Source organism: Mirounga leonina, unplaced genomic scaffold, assembly GCF_011800145.1.
Source record: "Mirounga leonina isolate KUSES-001 unplaced genomic scaffold, KU_Mleo_1.0 Mir_173, whole genome shotgun sequence".
Classification (NCBI taxonomy): Eukaryota; Metazoa; Chordata; class Mammalia; order Carnivora; family Phocidae; genus Mirounga; species Mirounga leonina.
Genome location: NW_023270447.1, coordinates 90137663 through 90158349, shown reverse-complemented (window position 1 = coordinate 90158349; position 20687 = coordinate 90137663). Strand labels below are relative to the sequence as shown.

At 55.3% G+C, this 20687-nt stretch overlaps 1 protein-coding gene across 7 annotated transcripts in view; it reads left to right on the top strand.

Annotated features, from left to right (window-relative positions):
• KCNAB2 (potassium voltage-gated channel subfamily A regulatory beta subunit 2) overlaps positions 1 to 20687 on the top strand; it is an 81913-nt gene that overhangs the window by 54200 nt on the left and 7026 nt on the right. For all 7 annotated transcript variants that reach the window (XM_035019930.1, XM_035019932.1, XM_035019935.1 and 4 more), the window contains 8 exons: positions 1977 to 2020; positions 2788 to 2825; positions 9804 to 9883; positions 12574 to 12618; positions 14341 to 14385; positions 15039 to 15082; positions 16270 to 16356; positions 20092 to 20177. In XM_035019930.1, coding sequence (XP_034875821.1) covers positions 1977 to 2020; positions 2788 to 2825; positions 9804 to 9883; positions 12574 to 12618; positions 14341 to 14385; positions 15039 to 15082; positions 16270 to 16356; positions 20092 to 20177 — 469 coding nt within the window. The remainder of the gene's footprint in view (positions 1 to 1976; positions 2021 to 2787; positions 2826 to 9803; positions 9884 to 12573; positions 12619 to 14340; positions 14386 to 15038; positions 15083 to 16269; positions 16357 to 20091; positions 20178 to 20687) is intronic.

The following is a 20687-nucleotide window of genomic DNA, read 5'->3' as shown; positions in this document are numbered from 1 at the left end:
AGAAAACCTTTAAGTCATGTCTTTGACTACTCAGCCCTTAAATTTTGTACATATTATATTTTAACTCTCTCATAGCAAATCTGAAGCTAAATCAGGAATATTCTAAGTATTTTCCCAGAGGCTTATGGACATGCGATAGCATTATGTGCAATTACAACGTGATAACATAACACCTTCCTTTCTGACAACCACAAAATTTGCTCCGGGTCAGAACATACGAGCCGTGCTGAGGGCATCATCAGATTACTTCACTGATTTATAGGGGAGAAGAACAGGGGAGACTTCAGTTTTTTAACACAGTAACTCTCAAAGCTCTTTGGTTTGTCCATGGCTTCTCACGTGAGGGAAAAGGCAGGGTCAGTCAGTGTTCTGTGATGCCCCAGGCACATGTTATCTGGTTTCATCCTCGTGGCCAGCCCTGTGAGCCCATTCTGCAGAGGGGCACACTGAGGCAGCCCGGGGGCACACAGTCAGGGTTTGAGAGCCTCTGGCTTCAGAGGCTTCAGAGCCTCTACTCGATCTGCTCCCCTCCCTGACAGATACCAGTTGCTATTCTGAACCTATGCAGGGAAAAGCCCAGCACTCTCAGCAGGAACAATGGGCTGGCAGCTGGGCCGGTTTTAATGGGAAATTGGAGAAGAAACCTGGACATTCTAGAACTACTTTAAATTTGGTGACTCAAACCGTTTACAAGTTTGTTATATCCCCACCCCACCCCCCACGACCGCCTGTGATATGGGCAGGGTCCTGGGGTCTGGGAACCAGGAAACTGAGGCTTCAGAGTGTCCGAGGGAGCCAGGTTTGGGTAGAGAAATGAGGACACAGGGAAAAGCTGGAGCCCTCAGGGAAGGAGGCTGGGGTTCACCCTCTGAGTCTGTCACAACTCTCTGACTTCCCACTGCCTGGCAGGATGTCGCACCCCGGGGTGGTTCCAGGACCGGGTTGCCGGCAGCGGGGTTCCTCCGAGGGTAGTGGACTCCCGGCCTACCCTGGGCCACTTCACCATGTGAGCAGCTCACGTCCTGTGTCCCCCGTGAATGGGGAAAGGGACACACCATCGTGGTGGGGCGCATGCTTGTGGAGCTGACTGCCTAGGTGGAATCCTGACTTCTCTGCTCCCAGGCAGGTCCCGTGTACTTTTTTTTTTTTAATCTTTTTTTTTTTTTAAAGATTTTATTTATTTATTCATGATAGACAGAGAGAGAGAGAGAGAGAAACAGAGGGAGAAGCAGGCTCCCAAGGAGCAGGGAGCCCGATGCGGGACTCGATCCCAGGACCCCGGGACCATGACCTGAGCCGAAGGCAGACGCTCAACCATCTGAGCCACCCAGGCGCCCAGTCCCGTGTACTCTTATGTAAAATGGGAATATCGGGAAAAGGAAGGCACCTGACCCACAGAGCTGTGGGAGATCGAAGACATGATGCTTGAGGACCATCCGGCCTGCGGTTGCCCCTGCAGGCCCCCGGCCAGCCTGTGCCAGGACAAACAGGCCAGGACAGACAGGCATCCCAGTCCTCAGCAGAGCCCTGCCACCCACCATGACCTCCTAAGGACATTAGTGATGACCTGTGGCCCCTTCATATATAGACCTTGGGATCTTCATCTGGCAGGTACCTCAGCAGGCCCGTGATGGCCGTACCACAAGGCCTCCATCCGCCCATTCCACTACTCTCTTTCGAGGTGGCTCTCCGGGCCCCGCCGTGCTCACCAGCGTGGCCCAGCCACGCAGCCGTGCCCTGGTGTGGGTATGGCAGGCAGGGGGAACGGACAGTTGGCTCTTTATGCCTAGGGGCATGTGAGCCACAGGCCTCTCTCCAGAGGACCCCTTGCCTTCAGAGTCTCAAAAGATACATTGACTAGAGTGGGGGGTTCAAGCTTGGGGCTGGCCTTTGGGAACAGTTGGGCAGGGGGGGCCATGCCTGGCCGGCAGGTCCTGTCCTAATCACTGAGAACTCACACCAAGTTTGTTTTCCAGGAACTTGGGCAAGTCGGGACTGCGGGTCTCCTGTCTGGGGCTTGGTGAGTATAGGGGCCCCTTTGGTCCAGAGCCACCCAAGGAGGCAGGGGCTTTGGGAGGGCTGAAGGGGCCAGCCCTGGGGGTGAGGGGATGGAAGCAGGATTGGAGGGATGGCAACCAGGAGAGGAATGGGGGAGGGGAGAGGAGTCCCAGGGGCCCTGTGCACACACAGACACCTGCCTCACAACAGAAAATCAGAGAAGCACCCTGGCCCCAGGTGTGTCTGGAGAGCATCTTCTCTCCTTACAAGACTGAGTCCTCATAGAGGGCAGTCAGATTTTGCCCTTTTATCTAGACTTTCCCCAGATGTGAGCTCTGTTCTCAGCATACACTGTCCCTCCGCCTCCATGGTACCTACAGTATGCTCCCGACACAGCCCTCAACCCTCAACCCACACACGCACACACACACACACACGCCCAGCAAGTGCGAGGGCATCGCTATCAGACCTGGCCCGTTTTCAAGGAGGCATCCCTCATCCCGCTGCCTAGGGCAGGTCATGAGAATAGGAGCTGATCGGCTTGAGCCCCAACAAGCATTTCAAACACCTGCAGCCCTTCCTGTCCCCCGGTTTGGTGTCCCCAAGAGAGGGAGACATGCCCTGAAGGCCAAGTGTCCCAACATGCCGAGGACGTGCTCACCGCAGAGCAGAGTGGCATGCTGGGCTGTGGCTGCCCCCCAGGCCCTGCAGCCTGAGGACAAAGCACCCTGTTGGGGGGGCAAGCTCGCTGGAGAAGTTCTCTGACTTAGCCCATGTGTCTCCTTCCAGGAACATGGGTGACCTTCGGAGGCCAGATCACCGATGAGGTAAGGTGGGGCTCCCACAGGCCCCAAGTCCCAGCAAAGGCTAGCCACAGCGGGCACCTGTAGGGTCCACCACATGAACCATGGGCCCGTGCTCACGGTGGCCACCGCAGCCTCCCTCATGCCGCTCCTCAAGGGTGCCGTGGCCCTCTGGGGCAGCGGGAAGGGTAAGGGGGGAGCCATGGCAGGGCTAAAAGATGCCAAATCTGGTGCCTGCACTTCGCAGCTGGGTGCCTTGGGGCGCCCGTGAGTCCCCAAAAGGCCCAGAAACTCAAGTTCCTCATCTGTACAACGCTTAGACCCTCGCTAGCCAGGAAAATCCAGGGAGGCCATCGTTTCCAAATCACACAGCCCCGTGTCTTTCTAAACTGCTCTGACAGAGTACCCCCACATGGATATGAAACTTCAGTACGCGTCTGCTGAGGTCATTTAGGATGCAGATTCTGCAAATTTTGCTGCAAGCTGAAGATTCTGAGTCGCTTTACATTTTACCCAGCCCCTAGCTGCTCCTTTCCCATAGCTGTCGTTTACCCTGTGCGTTCGCTGGGGTTCCTCTTTTCACACGCCGGGCGGTGTCGTCAGCGTCTGTGGGCCGGGGTGCACTTCTGGGCAGCGAGTGATTATCTGGGAAGGGAGAGCAGGGACATTTGCTCCAAGAGCTCTGGACATCTGCACACGAAGCTGTCCTCACGTCTGCCCTACTTACTCTCGGAAAGGTTGCATTTAAAAATTAATAAGTGCGTTCATCTGAGACCTTGTTAGCTGTGATTGCTCAGTTAGTTTTCAAAGGAAAAGCTTTGCTTCTGTCAAAATCTAAATGTATTTAATTTGTGCTTTTGTCCCTTTTTCCTTTAATGACAGTAGCTGGTTGTAGAACGCCTTGCCCTTGTTCTGAGGTTCTGACTCTGGACTATCTCAGGAGAAAGGAGTTTTTGAGGTGCAGGAAATTGCTTTGCCTTTAGCCACCAAACTGGTTGCAAGCACTTGGCACAGAAGGTTGGAGCCCTGGAGCCCTTTGTGGTTCACCCAAAATCACTAGTGTCCAACTCACCTGTTTCCCTTTCGCTGTGGGGAGGAATGACTTCATTTCCAAATCGCATTCGCTACCCTATGTGTGATGCCCTTGCGAGAAAGACACAGAGAAGTGGCTGGATGGTAACCATCCACCTTAGGTGATTTTTTTCACCAATAGATCCATTGCACCCAAAGAGTATTGATTAATGACCCAGTGGTGGCCCTGGTGGCTCCAGCCTCTGCCATGTCTCCATCATGTAGACAGTGACACGTATGAAGATACTAGAAGTTATTTCCAGATGACACAAAGCTGGGAGGACAGCAGATACAATAGATGACAGACTCGGGGTTCTCAAAGGTCCTGGCAGGTGAAAATGATTGAGCGAAGGAGCAAGCAGAATTTTCGTATTAAATCCTACAGTCAGCGTCCAAAAAAAAGGGGCCCACCTCGCCACGGTTCAGATGAAGAACAGCCACGTTTTATTCTTTAGCTGGCTGCCTGCCCTGTCCAAGCCAGCAGGGTTGGAACTACGGGGAATCCAGGACCATCCCGGGACCACAGAGGAACACATGTGCCGCCCCAAAGTGGGGAGGCCACGAGCTGCCTGGGCATTCCAGATGGGTGCCCCATCTGGAACACCAGGTTCCTTGCTAAGCCCGTGTCCAGAGGAAGGTGGGTGGCCTGCCAAGTAATCCAGAAACAGAGTCCTGTTTTTAGGGTTACCTTTTGCGTGCAAGACACCGTGATGCCAGGGAGACACAGAAATGAGGACGGGGTGGATTTAATGTGGCAAAGGGGAGTCCGTGGCAGGACTCCGCAGACGTCCGTGAGCAAAGGTCCACAGGCCAAATCCGGCCCCCAGCCTCGTTTTTTTTTCTTTTTCTTTTTCTTTTTTTTTTACTTTTAATTAAATATACGAGACATAAAATTGGCTATTTTCACCATTTTCATTGTGGTAAAAAAATGCATAACGTAAAATTTACCCTATTAACCATTTTTTTTTTAAAGATTTAATTTATTTATTCATAAGAGAGAGAGAGACAGAGGAAGAAGCAGACTCCCCGCCGAGCGGGGAGCCCGATGCGGGACTCGATCCCAGGACTCCGGGACCATGACCTGAGCCGAAGGCAGACACTTAACCATCTGAGCCACCCAGGCGCCCCCCTATTAACCATTTTTAAGTGTACAGTCCCATGGTATTAAGTATATTCTCTTTGCTGTGCAGCCATCACCACGGTCTGCCTCCAAAAGTTTTCATCACCCCAAACAAAACTCTGTAACCATGAGGGAACAACTCCCCAGCCCCTGGTAACCTCTACTCTGCTCTCTCTCTCTATGAATTCCACAACCCTTTTTTTTATAAATAAAGTTTTATTGGCAGGCAGTGACGCCCATTCATTTACATACGGTCTGTGGCTGCTTTTCCATTATAAGTTGCCACAGAGACCATCTGGCCCACAAAGACTAAAGTGTGTAGTCTCGGGTCGTTGCCTGTCCTCTGTCTGCAAATGTCTGTGGGGCTGTGGCCCTGGGGACGGTCCTAGGGGGCCAGGCAGAGCAGAGCCAAGCCCCAGAGGAAGCAGACAGTGTTAGTAAACCTCCGATCACGTGGCCAAATGCTGGAGCTGGCCTGGTCAGAGTCAGGTTTCCAACCTCTAGTCCAGTGTCCTTTTCGTGACCTCACATGGCTGCTCAAGTAAAAAAAACTCCTCCTGAGAGCATGTGCTCAGAGCAGCCTGGGCATTAGAAATCTAATAAGGACAGTAGCTACCAACTACATTTGTTATGGCACTCAGCCCTCTATCAGCCCAGGGAGGCAGGGGCCATTGCTCCATTTGGAGGAAGCAAAGTGCCCGGCGTCTCACCTGGAGAACCGTGAACGGGGAATGGCACCTCGGCGCCTGCCTCAGAGCCCACAGCCAGCTCCCACCTCGGGGGTGGGATGCATTCCCCTGGCCCCCAAGTAGGGACAGCAGGGAGGAGGCCCACATGTCTTCTAAAGTTCCTCCTGCCTTTGTTTCGGGAACTTTGACATTGGAAAATTCTGAACAGTCTCAAAATAAAGGCTCTGTCAAATCAAATAGGACGCACCCACAGAGCGCAAGTCTTTAGGGGTCACGTTTTAAATAATGACATGCGGACGGGCCCAGGTCTGTATGTGAGGGCTGCAGTCTTGCAGCGAAAAAGCATATATTCACATAGAAAAACCTGAAAGAGGGGGCACCTGGGGGACTCAGGCAGTTGAGCATCTGACTCTTGATTTGGGCTCAGGTCATGATCTCAGGGTCGTGAGATCAAGCCCCACGTCGGGCTCCGTGCTCAGCCAGGAGTCTGCTTGAGATTCTCTCTCTCCCTCTGCCCCTTCCCCCCACACCCCCACTCATGCTCGCACATGTACACACACACTCTCTCTCCACCCCCCACCTCTAAAATAAATAAATAAACCTTTAAAGAGAAGCCTGGAAGAGGAATTATACCAAAATCATAGCAAAACAATAAAATAAAAAGCACAGCCCGGAAAATTCCCACCCCTCACTCTCTTTTCTCCCTGGCCTGGCGTAGTTAGCGTTGTGTTTCCGTCTTTCTGCTACGTGACAGGTGAAATGGGGATGGGTATCCTCTGTGTCAGAGCCTACTGACCTTTCCTGCATGGCAGGCCTCGCAGGGTCGGCCGGGGGAGCCAGCCAAGGACAGTGGCCGCTCAGCTCACGCCTGCTGAGCACTGCCATCCCTGCTGTGGGCTGCTCTCTTTCTGGAGAAGGGGACAGACCGTACGCACATCTTATCTCCCAGGGCTAGACGTGTCCCGTGGCTGCATTAACAAACTGCCACCATCTGTGTGGTTTTAGAACTAGAGAAATTTATTTTCTCACAGGCCTGGAGGTCAGAAGTCCAAAATCAGGATCACAGAGCTGGAACCAAGGTGTCAGCAGGGTCGCACTCCCAGTGGAACCTCTGGGGAAGGAGAGTGGGATTCTTCCACGCCTCCTCCAGCTTCTGGCCACTTTGCTTCAGTGTCTGCCTCCGTGGTCACGTTCCTGCTCCTCTGTGTCACATCTCTCTCTGCCTCCTTCCTATAAGGACACCTGTGGTGGCATTCAGGGTCCACCTGATAATCCAGGATCATCTCCCATCTCAAGACCCTTCATGTTATCACATCTACAAAGACCCTTTTTCTACCCAAGAAACCATTCAGAGGTTCCAGGAGCCATTATTTAATCAAACACAGAGAAAGGAGGACTGGGATGCAGGCTCCCATTTCAGGGAAGGCGGAAGCAAGAGTGAGCCATGTGATGATTCAGAGAGAGAGCATTCCAGGTCAAAGGTACTGGACTGGACCCAGCCTCCAAGAGGCCACAGGAGGAGCCCCAGGTTGAGAGATGGGGGCAGAGGTGAGGGAGCAGATCTGATGGGGACCTTGGCTTTGACCACTTGTGACATAGAAGCCAGAGAGGAAATTTGACCTGACTTCACTCAAAAGGCTCACTCTCACTGCTCCACTGAGGTTAGGCTGTCCCCCAAGGATGAGGGGTGCTTCTCAAATTGGAATGTATGCACGAGTTCCCTGGAAATCCAGTTAACATGTAGCTTCTGATGGGCCCGGCCTGGGGCAGAGCCCAGGATTAGGCACGGCAGATGCTGATGCTGCTGGTCCGTGGACCACACTTTGCCCCAGGTAGGGTGATGGGGGCAAGGACAGAAGCAGAGAGAGTTAGGGGCTACCACAGAAACCCAGCTGAGGACATTCTGGCTTGGACCAAGTGGGTGCTCATGCCTGGCAAACTCCTAACCACCCTCCAAACCCAGCCCTGGAAATGCTCACACACACTACAACGTGGATGAACCCTAAAGGCCTCACGTTAAATTCATTAAGTCAGCCAGTCACAGAAAGACAAATACCGTATGACGCCACCCGGGTGCGGTAACAAGGGAGTCGAAATTCTAGAAACGGAGAACAGATGGGTGGGCACCAGGGGCTGGGGGAGGGAGGACTGCAAAGTTGGTGTTTCATGGGGACCAAGTTTCTGTTTGGGAAGATGGAGAGGTTCTGGAGACAGCACTGTGATGGTTGCACAGCGTGAACGTCCTTAACGCCACAGAAATGCACACCTAAAAATGGTCAAAATGGTCAGTTTTGTGTTATGCATGGTTTACCACAATTTTTAAAAAGAATGAAGAAGATCTCCATGAACGAATATGGGTTGATTTCTAAGATGTAGTGTAAGTGGGAAGAGCAAAGCCCAGATGAACACCTAGAGCATGCTGTTCTCCAGGTAAGCAAGATGGGCGTATAAGAAGATACACAGGGTCTGAAACGTGAAGATAATAAAAGCCCTCGTACTGAGTCACCTCCGCCCAGAACCCTTCCCAGGAGTCAGCACATACCCCTAAATCGTCTGTATAACCTGGCTAGGGGCCCAGCACGGGGTGCTCTCCTGGGCAGAGCTCAGGGGCTTGGTGAGACACATCCCTGAAAAGTCAGGTTGAAGACAGAGATGAACCGGTGAAGGAGCCTGGGGTGCCTGGAGCATTGGAGAGGAAAAAAGGAGCCCCAGGGTGGGCACAGGAGGAGGAAGAGGCTCCCAGGAGGGGGCATGGATGCATCTGATTCATGATTACACTTGGAGGAGGGTGCATGGATGCGTCTGATACATGGTTACACTTGAGCTCCAGTGGAGCCAACCAGCCCTGCAGATGGATCCAGAAAATTCCTCCACCAGTGGCCTTTCTTCCCCCTGGGCTTTCTGACTGAAATGACAGCTGCTAACTAATGGGGGTTAGCTTTGGCCTGCTCGGTATCAGAAATCTTTGGGGTTCATTGCCAGCATTTGAAAATCGGGAGATCCAAATACCCTGGATCCCTGGCTTCTCTTGAAAAATCAAAAGATGTAGCCACGCTGAGCTGCCTTCCCAGGGGTAACGATTGAGTGTCGGTCCCCCCACCCCCGTGGTCCCCACTGGCCACCAGCCTCACTCTCCATACCTGCCTGGCCCATGGGGCTTCTGAGTTTGGTATTGAGAGAATCTCCACGAAGCCAAACATGGCTGGCTTTTCATCCCACAGTTTTTTGAGGGTTGTTAAGTATGACTCACCCCACTCTGGGTAGCTAGGGAGGGAGGCTTAGCACTCTGAGCTGAGCTTTGAGAAGTGAAGAGCGGGGGAGTTTGCATCTGTGACTCTCAAAGGGGCACCTGCACCGTCCAGAGGACCAGCAGAGATCTCTGCTGCATCTTGGAGGGGCTGTTCATGGCAGGGGGCGCTTCCTCCGGCTGCTCGATCCTCACCCCCACTACCAGTGGGTCATTGCTGGTGGAGCGCAAACTCATCCTTAGAGCAGCCTGGAAGCGCCCGGCTAGCTCAGTCGGTAGAGCATGAGACTCTTAGAGCAGCCTGGGGAGCAAAATCTGGTGGAAGGCATGTGCCGATTGGGCACCATTCATCAGCCTCTGCCTGCCAGGCAGTGGAGAAGCGCCTGCCGCGGCCAGAGTGCTCGCTGAGGATGGCAGTTTCTCCATCTGCAAACAATAATCATATCGTCCTCGTCCTCTTCCTCGTGTGGCTGCTGGGAAGGAATCGGGGACATACGGCTGCAGGACACCTCCTAGCCATAGCTTTAAGGAGGGACTCATTCTGCCAGGATCTATCCCACTCCTGTTGGGGGCTGTGTTCAACCCAGTATAGAGGCTAAGCTTTGTGATGACCCAACAGATGGGGTCCCTGCTCACATCAACCTCACAGCCCAGAGGCTCTTCCTTCATTCATTTTGTCTTCTTTCCTCCCTGTGGGTCAGCTCCGGAGGGCTGCCTCCACGTCTCTCCCGTGGCAGCAGAGGACAAGGGGAGCCCCAGGGTGCAGGGCCTGGACAGGCAGGAGGCGCCCCAGGCCACGAGATTACACCCTGGAGCCTCCCCCGGGCCTGGCAGGGCTGTGCCGCCCGCAAACAGCTCCGGTTTTCTCATTTCAGATGGCAGAGCAGCTAATGACCTTGGCCTATGACAATGGCATCAACCTCTTCGATACTGCAGAAGTGTACGCGGCGGGCAAGTACGTGTCTTTTCTCGTGGGACGATGTGGTTCAGGCCACGGCTTCCCTGGGAAGAACCAGAGCTGCAGCTGCTCCTTGGTCCCAAGCGTCCACAAATGTGCCTCGCACTCTGCCTGCTTTTTTAAACTCTGAATGGCTTTAGAAGGTGTTGTTTTCACGGGGCCAAAATTGCAGGACACTTGGACACTGGCCACTTGCTAAACTCCCCCGTGTGTCCGAGCACCGAGTTGACCCCAGTCCCTCCCTGCCTCAGATGCTGTGCTGGGCAAGAGCCGGATCAGGCTGCGGTCCCAGGCTCTCCCGCGTGTCTGACATTCTCACGTCTTAATGGTACCGTGAGGGCTGCAGGGAACGCAGGGCCTCCCGAGCTGCGGAGAGCTGAGTCTGGCCAGCCGAGCGCTGTAGGAAGCCCTTCCCATCTTGGCAGTGAACTTCCCTCCTCAATTATGTAAAAGCCCTCTTCAGCCAAGGCTGCTGGCTTCAATTTTAAAGACTAGCTGTAATCAAATCATCCACTCTCCTGCATCGGGTTTCCAAAAGTCAGCTTTTGTTTGTGAAGTCATCTGTTGGCTCTCTGTTCGTCCTCCCTCCGGTCCCTCCTGCCTGGGGCGAGCCAAGTTCCCATCAGCTGGCTTGGCTGCAGCCTGGCTGGCTGTGCACCATGGCCTCGGGGCCGGCACCTGCCTCGAAGGCTCTGGGTTTTTACCTGCAGCTTGCGATGGGGCCCCGAGCACTGAGAATCGGGAAGCCAGCCGGGCCTTCTCTTAAGTCCCATCACAGGGTCTGAGGACCTGACAGCTCTGGGGACCTCCACCGGGAGCCCCAAATTTCCTCCAGTCCCTATCGGCAGCTCTCTGCCCCTCCTCATGCTACAGCCCCCTCCCAAGCCCTCCATACTGGGAGCCTCTTCCCATCAAAATGAAATGCTTTCCAGACAGATGAACTAAAGCCAGAAGGTCAGAGGTAGAAAAGCCCAATGCACATGCCCAGCCCACGGGCGTTCCCAGGCCTCAGCACCCCAGCCCGTTCCCTGGCCCTGCTCCTGCCTCGGTTTTGCCGCCCGGGAGGACATGCAGCAGGCAACCCTGTGCAGCCTCCTCTGGCCCCAGACGGCCCAGCCCATGTGCACCAGCCCTGCACAGTCCACACTCTGTGTGCCCGTCTTCACTTCCCCCTGATTAACTGGACCCCCAGGACTGGCATATCAGTACTAGGCAGCTTCGCCAGCAGCTGAGGACTCAGCAGCTTCCCGTGGGGTGTTGATCCCCCTGGAGCCCACGGCCCTCATCCCACCCTCCACTCCTCCTTGGGCCCCTGCGGCTCCTTCTCAGTCCAGCCCAGAGCTAGACCTGCCTACTCACCCCCAGCAATGCCTCGGTGCTAGCAGTCATCCACAGGGGAGGCTGGACACTGTGTACCAAGGGACGGGCAGGGAGGAGCTCTGGGCAGGGGGCTGCGGGGCACCTCCAGGGGCCGGCGGGCCAGGCACCGTGCCTCTTGCTCACCAGAGTGCCAAGGGCATATTCTGGGGAGCCCTCTGCTTCTTATGCTGATGCTAATCTGGGCACTTGCCAGAGAGCCGCAGGATTTCTGTTCCCCCCCCGCCCCCCAGCAGATGTCAGGCTTACCAAATTCAGGGCCAGAGGAATTCATAGCCACAAGCAACAGGCTGTGGTTAGCTGATTGTCTACAACTCCCCAGGACCACTGCTTGCTTTTCTCCCTTCCTCCTTTCCTGATCTTTTTGTCCCACAAATGAGGGACCAAGGAATAAAAGGAAGAGGCCCAGGGCTGAGTGAATTTCTGTACATCTTGACCATAAATGAAGAGCATTCAGAATGTATGCTGAACAGCTTGCAAATTAGAGCCCATTATTTCTGAGTGGATGACTCAGGCACTTTTATAATTGGAATGTAGCACTGGGTATGGATCATTCTCCGTCTGTTGTTTTTGCTCAGAAACATTTTGCTACAAGCAGAAAGTTCTTAAAAGTTAATCCAGCACTGCAATGCCAAGCAAGGCTGGAACAGCCCGCCCATGACCCCGGCTAGCCTGAGTTTGGTGCAGGGCCAGAGTAACGCCAAAAAGAACAGAGAGCAGTCAGCATGGCATCTGTCTCTCTATTGTTCAAAAGCAAGAAACGAGAGAGACGCATGTACCCACACACATGAATGCACACGCATGCACACACACACGCACGCACGCACGCACCCATGCACGCACTCTGCTGGAAATTCAGCCCCTGGCCCTGAATACATGTTGATTGTCTCTGAAAAGAGAGGATGCACTTGATGAATAATTTACCTTTTAGAAAAAAATTCTCTGGAAACTTCGCCCATGTAACATTGCCAAACATTTTCCCCGGTGAGTTTCCAGCAGGCCAGGGAAATAGGATGCTGCTGGCCTTGCCAAGCAGGACATCAGCTCCTCCCTTCTCTGCGAGAGCTGGAGTCACTTCTGCTGAGACAGGCGCCCGAAGGGGCACCACCCACGGCCACCTTCATGGGAAATGACAGCCTCTTGCAAGCTCTCTCCTGCCTGAGCCAAGATGAGCATCATTAACAGGCTGGCCCTCCGGCCTTAGTGGCATTTTCACAGAAGGGACCAAATGACCAATTGTCATGGGAGGGCGAGGTTTAATATTTCTGTCACGTTGTAATGAAATGCCCATGTCTTGGTCTTTTTTGCAGGGCTGAAGTGGTATTAGGAAACATCATCAAGAAGAAGGGATGGAGGTAATTAGCCTGTTCTCTCTGGGTCAGTGTCCAGGGTGCACGCAGGGAAAAGCCTGGGGAAGGCCGGAGGGAGGGAAGAGGGCACCGAGAGGGGCGACCGCACATGCCGGGTCGTGGGCAAGCGTTGGCTCGGGTCCCGTTGACATTCTTGCCTCTTTAGCAGGGGAGTGCTCAGGGATGGCCAGTCCTTCGAAAGCCGGGAAGGCTCAGAATTTTTCTCACCAAGAAGGGGAGAATGTTCCAGAGTAGAGGCAGCCCTGTGCTCCCTCCAGGGGGAGAGAGTATTCACACTCTGACCTCCACCTCTGGTCCAGCAGGGATTCAGAGGGCCGGGGTCCCGGGTTGCACACTGACATGTGTTAGGCCAAAAAAGATCTGGACGTGAGGACTTCCCGGGTGGCCTGGGGAAAGCAGAGGGCGTAGCTGCTCAAGAGAGGGACACTCCTTCTCTGCGCTTGGAATCCACCCATTCTCACTGTCCCTGCCTGGAAAGGGACCACTGTCTGAGCTCCCTGGCAGGACTGTTCTGGGGCTCAGGGGCCCGAGTCTGTAAGACACCTGCCCAGCTCGAGGCTGGACATCACACTCATCCGGGGAGGGGCAGCCCTGTGACTGGTCACCACAGCCCCCCCACCGTGTCCCCCCACCCACCCCCAAGCAGCTCAGAAGCCTGAGGTCCCTTGTCAGGCAGGGTTCCCACCTTCCTTGGGACAGACTGGGCTGGGCACTTGCCCACACTTTGGGACCCCTTAGGGCCCACGGGTATTTTCAGGAACAACAAAAGCAGTTGTAAAGCTGGGCCCACCCCCCACCCCTCAGCCTCTGGGCACAGATGAATGACACCCCTCTTCTTGCCCCAACAAAGTTGTTTGTTTCTTCTCGGCTCTAATTCATCACAACAAATTCCTTCTCACTCCATAATCAAAGGAAATTGCACATATTACTGAGTGCCCTGATTATGTCTTACGCAAATACACAGGTCAACACCACCACCATCCCCCCCCACCCCCCCACCCCCGCCGGCCCGGCCTGGAGATGAAGCTCAAGGGGAAATACAGCTTCTGGGCTTTGAGAAGCTGTTTCCAGAGCAGCCTCCCTGCCCCCATGGGAGGAAAGCACATTGGCACCCCTCCCCCCTCCTTTGGGCAGGGTCTCCGTCAGAGGTGGCCTGCGGGGGCCGCCCATCCCGCCAGAACCAGACAGGTGTCAGCACTTGGCTTTCATCCATTCCTTTCCCTCCAGGCTCTGTATCACCCAAATCCCAACTCCCTCTCACCCAGGGTCCTGCCCCACCCAACTGTCCCTCCCTCAGTGCCCCCCCAAGGCTGTGCCACACACCCCTTTCTGAAAGCCTGTCTCTGGCCTGTAGGGCCAGACTGCTGGGCCCCCTCGCCTCCTTCCATCCTCAACAGAGCCCCTCCGTCCGCGGCAGCCCCTCCTCTCGACCTCCTGGGAGTGTGCTCTCTGCACCCACTTCCTCCCAGACAAAACCCACTGGAGCCAGGGTGGGGCGGGGAGGTGGTCCATGACTGGTCTCGGGGCTCGACGGGGAGCCCAGGACCCTGGGCTCGCACCACCACAAACATCGAATGATCCAGAGGTATCCGTTTCACACCCCATGCTCCCAGATGAGAAGGGTGCTCAGGACCCTCTGTGAAAGCTGAAGACACCCCCCCCCACCACGGCCACGCCCAGTAACACTCCTTCTCTTCTGTTCTGCAGACGGTCCAGCCTGGTCATCACCACCAAGATCTTCTGGGGAGGAAAGTAGGTGCAGCGGCAGGCGATGCTCCCGGCTGGGGTCAGGATTCAGGGGGCTCCTGGGGGCGTGTGTGCAGCCGTCTGCCCTGGCTGATGCCCATCCCTATTGACATCACCTTCCAGGATAGCAGCTTTGGCTGAGTTGCCTTTTACTCAAACCTTGTTTGGTTTTTATTTTTACTTTCCTGGGTTTGTTATTTTTTCTGATTACAAAGGTAACATCCTAAAAATTCTGGAAAACACAGAAATTTCACGAACTGTCTAAACCATTCCACCCTCCCTGGACACAGACCATCCCTGCCAGTTTCCAGGGGTCTGGCCCCACATTCTCTCTAGGGCTTGACAAAATCAGCTTCATAGGAATTCTAAATATGATTCATTCTTAATTTAAAAAAATCCAAGGGAAACAGAAGGACAAATTGAAACGCAGACCACCCCCCACCCGCCTATGGCCACCCCCCTCCTCCCCCAGGATAGGGAAACAGCGGCCCTTCTCCCAGCCTGCATGAGCATATCCTTGTAGCCTGTGGTTTATCCCCCAAGTGGAATCAGACTGCACGCGGCATGCACTGACCTACTTTTTTTGCCTAACATTGCATCATAAACATTTTCCCCAAAACCGCTAACAACATCACACAGGCAGTTGTCCTGTTTTTCAGAGCGGAGACGGAGAGGGGCCTTTCCAGGAAGCACATCATAGAAGGTGAGAGGGGAGCTCTGGCCCTGCACGGCCCCCCACACCCACGGCATCCTCATGCAGATGCATGAGTGAAGAAAGCCAAGTGCCCCCGCCCCACCACTGATGCACCCCGTGCTCTGGCCCGACCCTCCCCTTCCACCCAGGCTCCAGGGCATGAGAGCAGGGCCCCTGGTGCCCTCAGATGGGCAGTGTTGTCTCAGGGAAGACAAGACGGGCCTGGGTTGCAACTGGGGCCGGGCCCTATGCTGACTGGGGATCCTGAGCAAGGGACCTCACTTCCCCAAGCCCCTGTGGCAACATCTGTAAAATGAGTGTGGGAAGAGTACCCACCTCTGGGGCTTTGGGGAATCGGGAAGAACCCAGGAGGTGTTGCATGTCAGAGAGAGCTGGGCACTCCACACACAGGAGTGTCGAGAGAGAGAGAGAGAGGGAGAGAGAGGGAGAGGGTCTGGCTTATCCTATGATTATATTGTCTTCGTGCTTTTTCCATCTGTGCTCATTTTCATCAAGGTAATACACTCACTCCTTTAAAAATCAAATGATTAGGGGCGCCTGGGCAGCTCAGTTGGTGAAGCATCTGCCTTTGTTTCAGGTCATGATCCCAGGATCCTGGGGTTGAGTCCCACAGCATCGGGCTCCCTGCTCTGCCGGGAGTCTGCTTCTCCCTCTGCCCTCCCCCTGCTTGTGCGCTCCCTCTCTCTCTCTCAAAATAAATATATAAATAAACTCTTCCCAAAAAAATTAAATGATTAGGAGGCTTTGCCGCCCACCCCCAGCCCCAGCACTTGACTCTGCAGCTCCGTCTGACTGTTGCTAAGTGCTCATTGGTGATTTGTGCCTTTGGGGCAGGGACATAGATGCGGTTCCCCCTCCGTGCGGGATTACCTATCTCTCCCTGTCCCCACCTGGGCCACCAGGGGGCCTAGGAAGTCACCCCTTCATTCAGTCACTGAGCGTCTGGCCTACGGACACCACCACCACCCGCTTTGGGGTGTGGGCCCCCTTCAGTCCTGGCTTTTCTTCATCTCAGGTGGGGCACGTGCCCACATGTATCCCCACACAGTCTGACAGCTCCTGGGGCCATGGGCCTCGTCTCTCTCTTCTCTTGCTCCCTGAGCCTCCGGTGCCCGGGTGAGGGCCCGGGAATGCCTGTGCCGATGGTGACGGTCCCCTCTGACTCCTCCCCCCAGGTCTGAAGGCCTCCCTGGAGCGGCTGCAGTTGGAGTACGTGGACGTGGTGTTTGCCAACCGCCCAGACCCCAACACGCCCATGGAAGGTAGGTTCTCTCTGACGTCTGCTGCCCCCAGGCCCCACGGGGCACCCAGGCCGCTGCTCACAGGTGGCCGGGGCGGGGAGCAGGGGCGGTGGGGGTGAGCTCAGCCTGGGGGGGGGTCCTCACCGCCCACAGGTGCGCCCTAGTGCCTCCAGGCCGACGCCCGCCCCATCCTGGCTTTGGGTCCGCGCCTGCTCCCAGCCCGGTTCCACGCCCCCTCCTGGGTTTAGAACTGTGTGGAATGTTCTCTCCTCTCAGCTGTTAATATTTTGTAGCTAAATGAAGTCACGAGACCGCTCTTTGCAACTGCTGTGTTCTTTCCAATCACATTCCCCTTCTGCGGGGAGGCTTCAGGGGTCTTTTGCTCTGGGGGATAAATTGTTACTTAGAGGAGAAAAAAAAAAAATGTGCAGTGCTTTGGAAAACAGTTTTGGTTTCTTTGGCGCTTATTTATTCTTCCCACTCCCGCGATCTCCGCCCCTCCAACACCCCCCACCCCCCAACTTCCTGCTTCAGACTCTCATTTGTGCTTTGCTGCGTCAGGGATTTGGGAAATTAAGTTGTGTTCAAGTTATTTTTTCTTCAATTGTTTATCTATCTATCTATCTATCTATATATATATATATACCGTGCACATGTGCGTGTATATATATGTGTATGTGGTGTGTGTGGTTGATTTGGGGGTTTTTTGGTTTTGTTTTTCTTTTTTAACAAAACAAGTACCTTGTGAAGGAGATTTGTGCTTTCTTCCCCTGCCCTCTGTCATACCGCGCCTCTCCGTGTTCCCACAGCTATAAACTCTGGTCTCTTTAAATCTTTCTTTATCACCAGGGGACCCATTTAGTTCCTCCAAGTCAAGGACATTCATCATAGAAGGTACACAGTACCCTTAGCCCGACTATTGACTCCTGTGTCCAAGCTGCATTTTATGAGACAGTGGTTTTATTTACACCACTCTCTTACCCCCAAGACAAACTTCTCCATAAAATGCATAAAGGAAAAATAAGCGCCCTATGAGAACATCTTGCAAGTGAGGGAAAAGCAAAGCGGTGTGGAGCCCCGGCCCCCGCCCCTGCCTGGCCCGCCTGTCATTTCATCCCTCCCGCCCCCCCCATGCATGACCCGCGCCGCCCCCCCCCCCCGCCTTGCACTGCCGTGATCCTCCGGGGGAGGGGGGCAGCTGTCTGGCTGTCTGCCAGGGCTCCTCTTGATTTGGGGATGCTGTGATCAGCGCCTGAAACCTTGACCCTGGATGGTCTGGGAGAGGGTTGGGGAGACCAGGGGCCCCCAGGAGCGAACACCAGGGACCCCAGAACATGTGGCTTCCAACAAGTCTTAACTTCACAAGGCATGTTTGCGAAACTCCAGCCTCAAGCAGAAGCAAAACCCACCAGTGGCAAGCTGCCCCATCAGGGCACGCTGGCTCCTCCGTGAGCATGGCGGCCACAGTGGGGCTCACGCCTCCTGGACAGGCTGGGCCACCTGCCACTCTCACCCCTTGCCATGCAGCCTGACCCCTCCATCAAAACGGAGTCATTTGCCTCCTTGAACAATACCTACGTGAGCTGGCAAAACTCTGAGACGTGGAGTAGCTTCTGGCTGTGCTTGGTCTCTGCCTGCCCCTAAGCTAAGGGCCTCCCCAGGACCCCACACCGAGGGCAGGCCACAGTCTCCCCGGGGGCCAGGCTGCATCCCACAGAGGACGGGCTCCTGCCCACCAACTGGCACGGCCACCTGCCCCCTCCCATGTATTATTTCTGACGGGGCAGTAGGTACTGTGGGTCCTGGCAGCAGCTAGACGGATTTGGTCCCGCTTCTGCTCAACAGCATTAAATATTGAGGTGAAGGACAGCTGTCCCTAGTTGTCCCTGTTCCTGGGGCTGCCAACGTGGGCGTGGGCAGAAGCACAGAGCGCCGTGCTCCCGTGTGTGGGCTGCACTGCCCACCGGCCGCTGCCCAAGGACCCCTTCTCACTCAGGCCAGCCTCCGGCTCTCACGGGCTCCCGCCCCGGTGGCCCCCGGGGGACTCCCCTCTCTGCATGGAAGGGGTGGTGCAGTGCATCATGTCCTGTCCCTCATTTCCCCCGGTCAGGAGAGAGCCGGGCTCCAGGGATTGAGAGCCAGCCATGCTGGTGGGTGGGATGCTGCTGCATGGTCACCAGGGGCCCCTCAAGGTGTTGTAAAGAACGTGACAAAGACAGCGGGCCGGGAGCCTGAGCCCGGGCTTGGATGTGGGCAGATCTCTTCCTGGGGCCCTCAAGCCTTCCGACAGGGGCGGTCTCCTTCGCACTGAGTGGTGTCGGGGTCCCTGGGGGTCGGGGGTCCGGGCTTCCCTGCCAGCCCTCCTCCTGAGGAGAGGCAGAGAGGAGCCCAGTCCCTGATCGTGGAAGGAAGGAGAGGGCGGGGTTGGCCTGCAGGCCTGGAAGCGGACCTGGGCGAACCCGCTGACATGAGGACCCCAGAAGCCCCAGCTACCTTAGCTTTCTACTGAAAGCGGGGACCTCAGCCGAAGGGGCACTCAGGGACCCAGGATGGGTGGGAAGTGACACCCCAAAACAGAGATGCTGCTCTCTGCGGGAAAAGTGCCCGAGGGCTGGTGCCATTCCGAGGGGGAGCTTTGTGAACAGAGCCCGCCTTCTCCTTCCTTCCTCCGGCTCTCCCACCTCCTGCCGTCTTCAGGGACCCCAGCACCTGCCCCATCTCGGCAGCAGATGAGGAGCAAGCCACCTGGGGAGAGATGGGACTTCCAGGGGTCAAGGTTGCTGCTTCGTTTCCAGACACACTTGTTCTTCGGCCCTACTTCCCGCCCTGCCTTTGGCAGTGGGACTTGCAAGCACTGTATGGGATCAGTGAGGAATCTGATGAGGTCCCCTTCCCCCTCTCCCCTGCAAAGCTAAGAGACAGCTCGAACTTTTTCAATCGGAGGCCAAGTCTGTTTTAAAAACCACACATCCCCGTGGACTGAAACCGCCTGGCGTGGGAGCGGTAGGAAGGCTGTAACCGGCAGATTTCTATTTCTCAAAAACTTTTTTTGAGTCCTGGGAAGAATCTGTCGTGTCGCGGGGGTGAGGGTCCCTTGCCTGATACCGAGCTGGTTTGAAAACCTGGGGCAGATACAAATGGGGCTTTCCGTGTCTACTTCCGGCTCTGGGGAACACCAGGGGAGCTCCACTCCGCAGCCCCCACCCTCTGGGAGCGTCCAGGGCCCCGCCCTGACCTTTGTCCGGACATGGTGATGCCACTGTGACCTGGCCGTTCAATCTCAGATCCCAGTGCCAATCTGGCATAGCCCGAAAAGGCAGTCAGCTGTGTTGACTTCCTGTTGCCTTTTGCCAATCTGATTCTTCCCCCAAACTAGAGAACCCGCACCCCCCCTTCGACAGTCCAAAACCGCATTCTCTGATCTCACCTCTCCCTCATCTCTCCAATCTGCCATAGAGATGCCACAGTCCGTCTAGAACCCATTTTTCAAAGATCCTTTACAAAGACTTGTAACTATTTGGGGAAACGGTTTTCAAGACCAGCTTCTTGGATTGTGGTTCCCTTTTTTTTCTGTGGTCCCTGAAAGCCCCTGCCGCACCCGACTTTGGAGCCAGGAAGTACACTGCTTGCAAGACACCTTTGCAGCTCACCCCCTCCTCCTGGCGCCCCACCTGTATTTGCAGAATGTCCTCAGGCTGGGCCCCACGCCCCCGGTCACCTCCCCCCAACCTGCGCTTTCCCCTTCTCTCCCAACAGAGACGGTGCGCGCCATGACCCACGTCATTAACCAGGGGATGGCCATGTACTGGGGCACGTCGCGCTGGAGCTCCATGGAGATCATGGTACGGCGGTGACCTCTCCACATGCGTGTGTCCGTGGGGCATGGGCTCCCAGCCCCATTCTAGGGATGAACGTCCAGGACTCTGGCAGATCCAGTGTCACTGGTCCCAATGGCATGGGTAACTGGGTCCTACAGCGAAGGACAGTTTGGTGACGTGTGGCAGCTACCTCCGCAGGCAGGGCTCTTAACTTGACTCCCAGCACTGTGTGGCCCTGGACAGATGGCTTAACCTCTCTGAGCCGTGGTTTCCCCACCTGTAGAACAAGACCACTAGGATGACCTAGCACCCCCCCAGGAGGCTGTTCTGAGGACTGTCAGAGAGAACAGGTGCGAAGCTCTCAGTAGAAGAGCTGGGGCTCAGCTAGCGCTCGGCAGCAGTAACTCACAGCCACTTGCCCTGAGCTTTCGTGATGCTCCAGTTGCCATTAGATTTGAGGGCTCGCGTGGACTAACTCCCATTTAATCCTCACAACACCAGCACCCTACAAGGTAAGCGTTGCTGTCAGCCTGT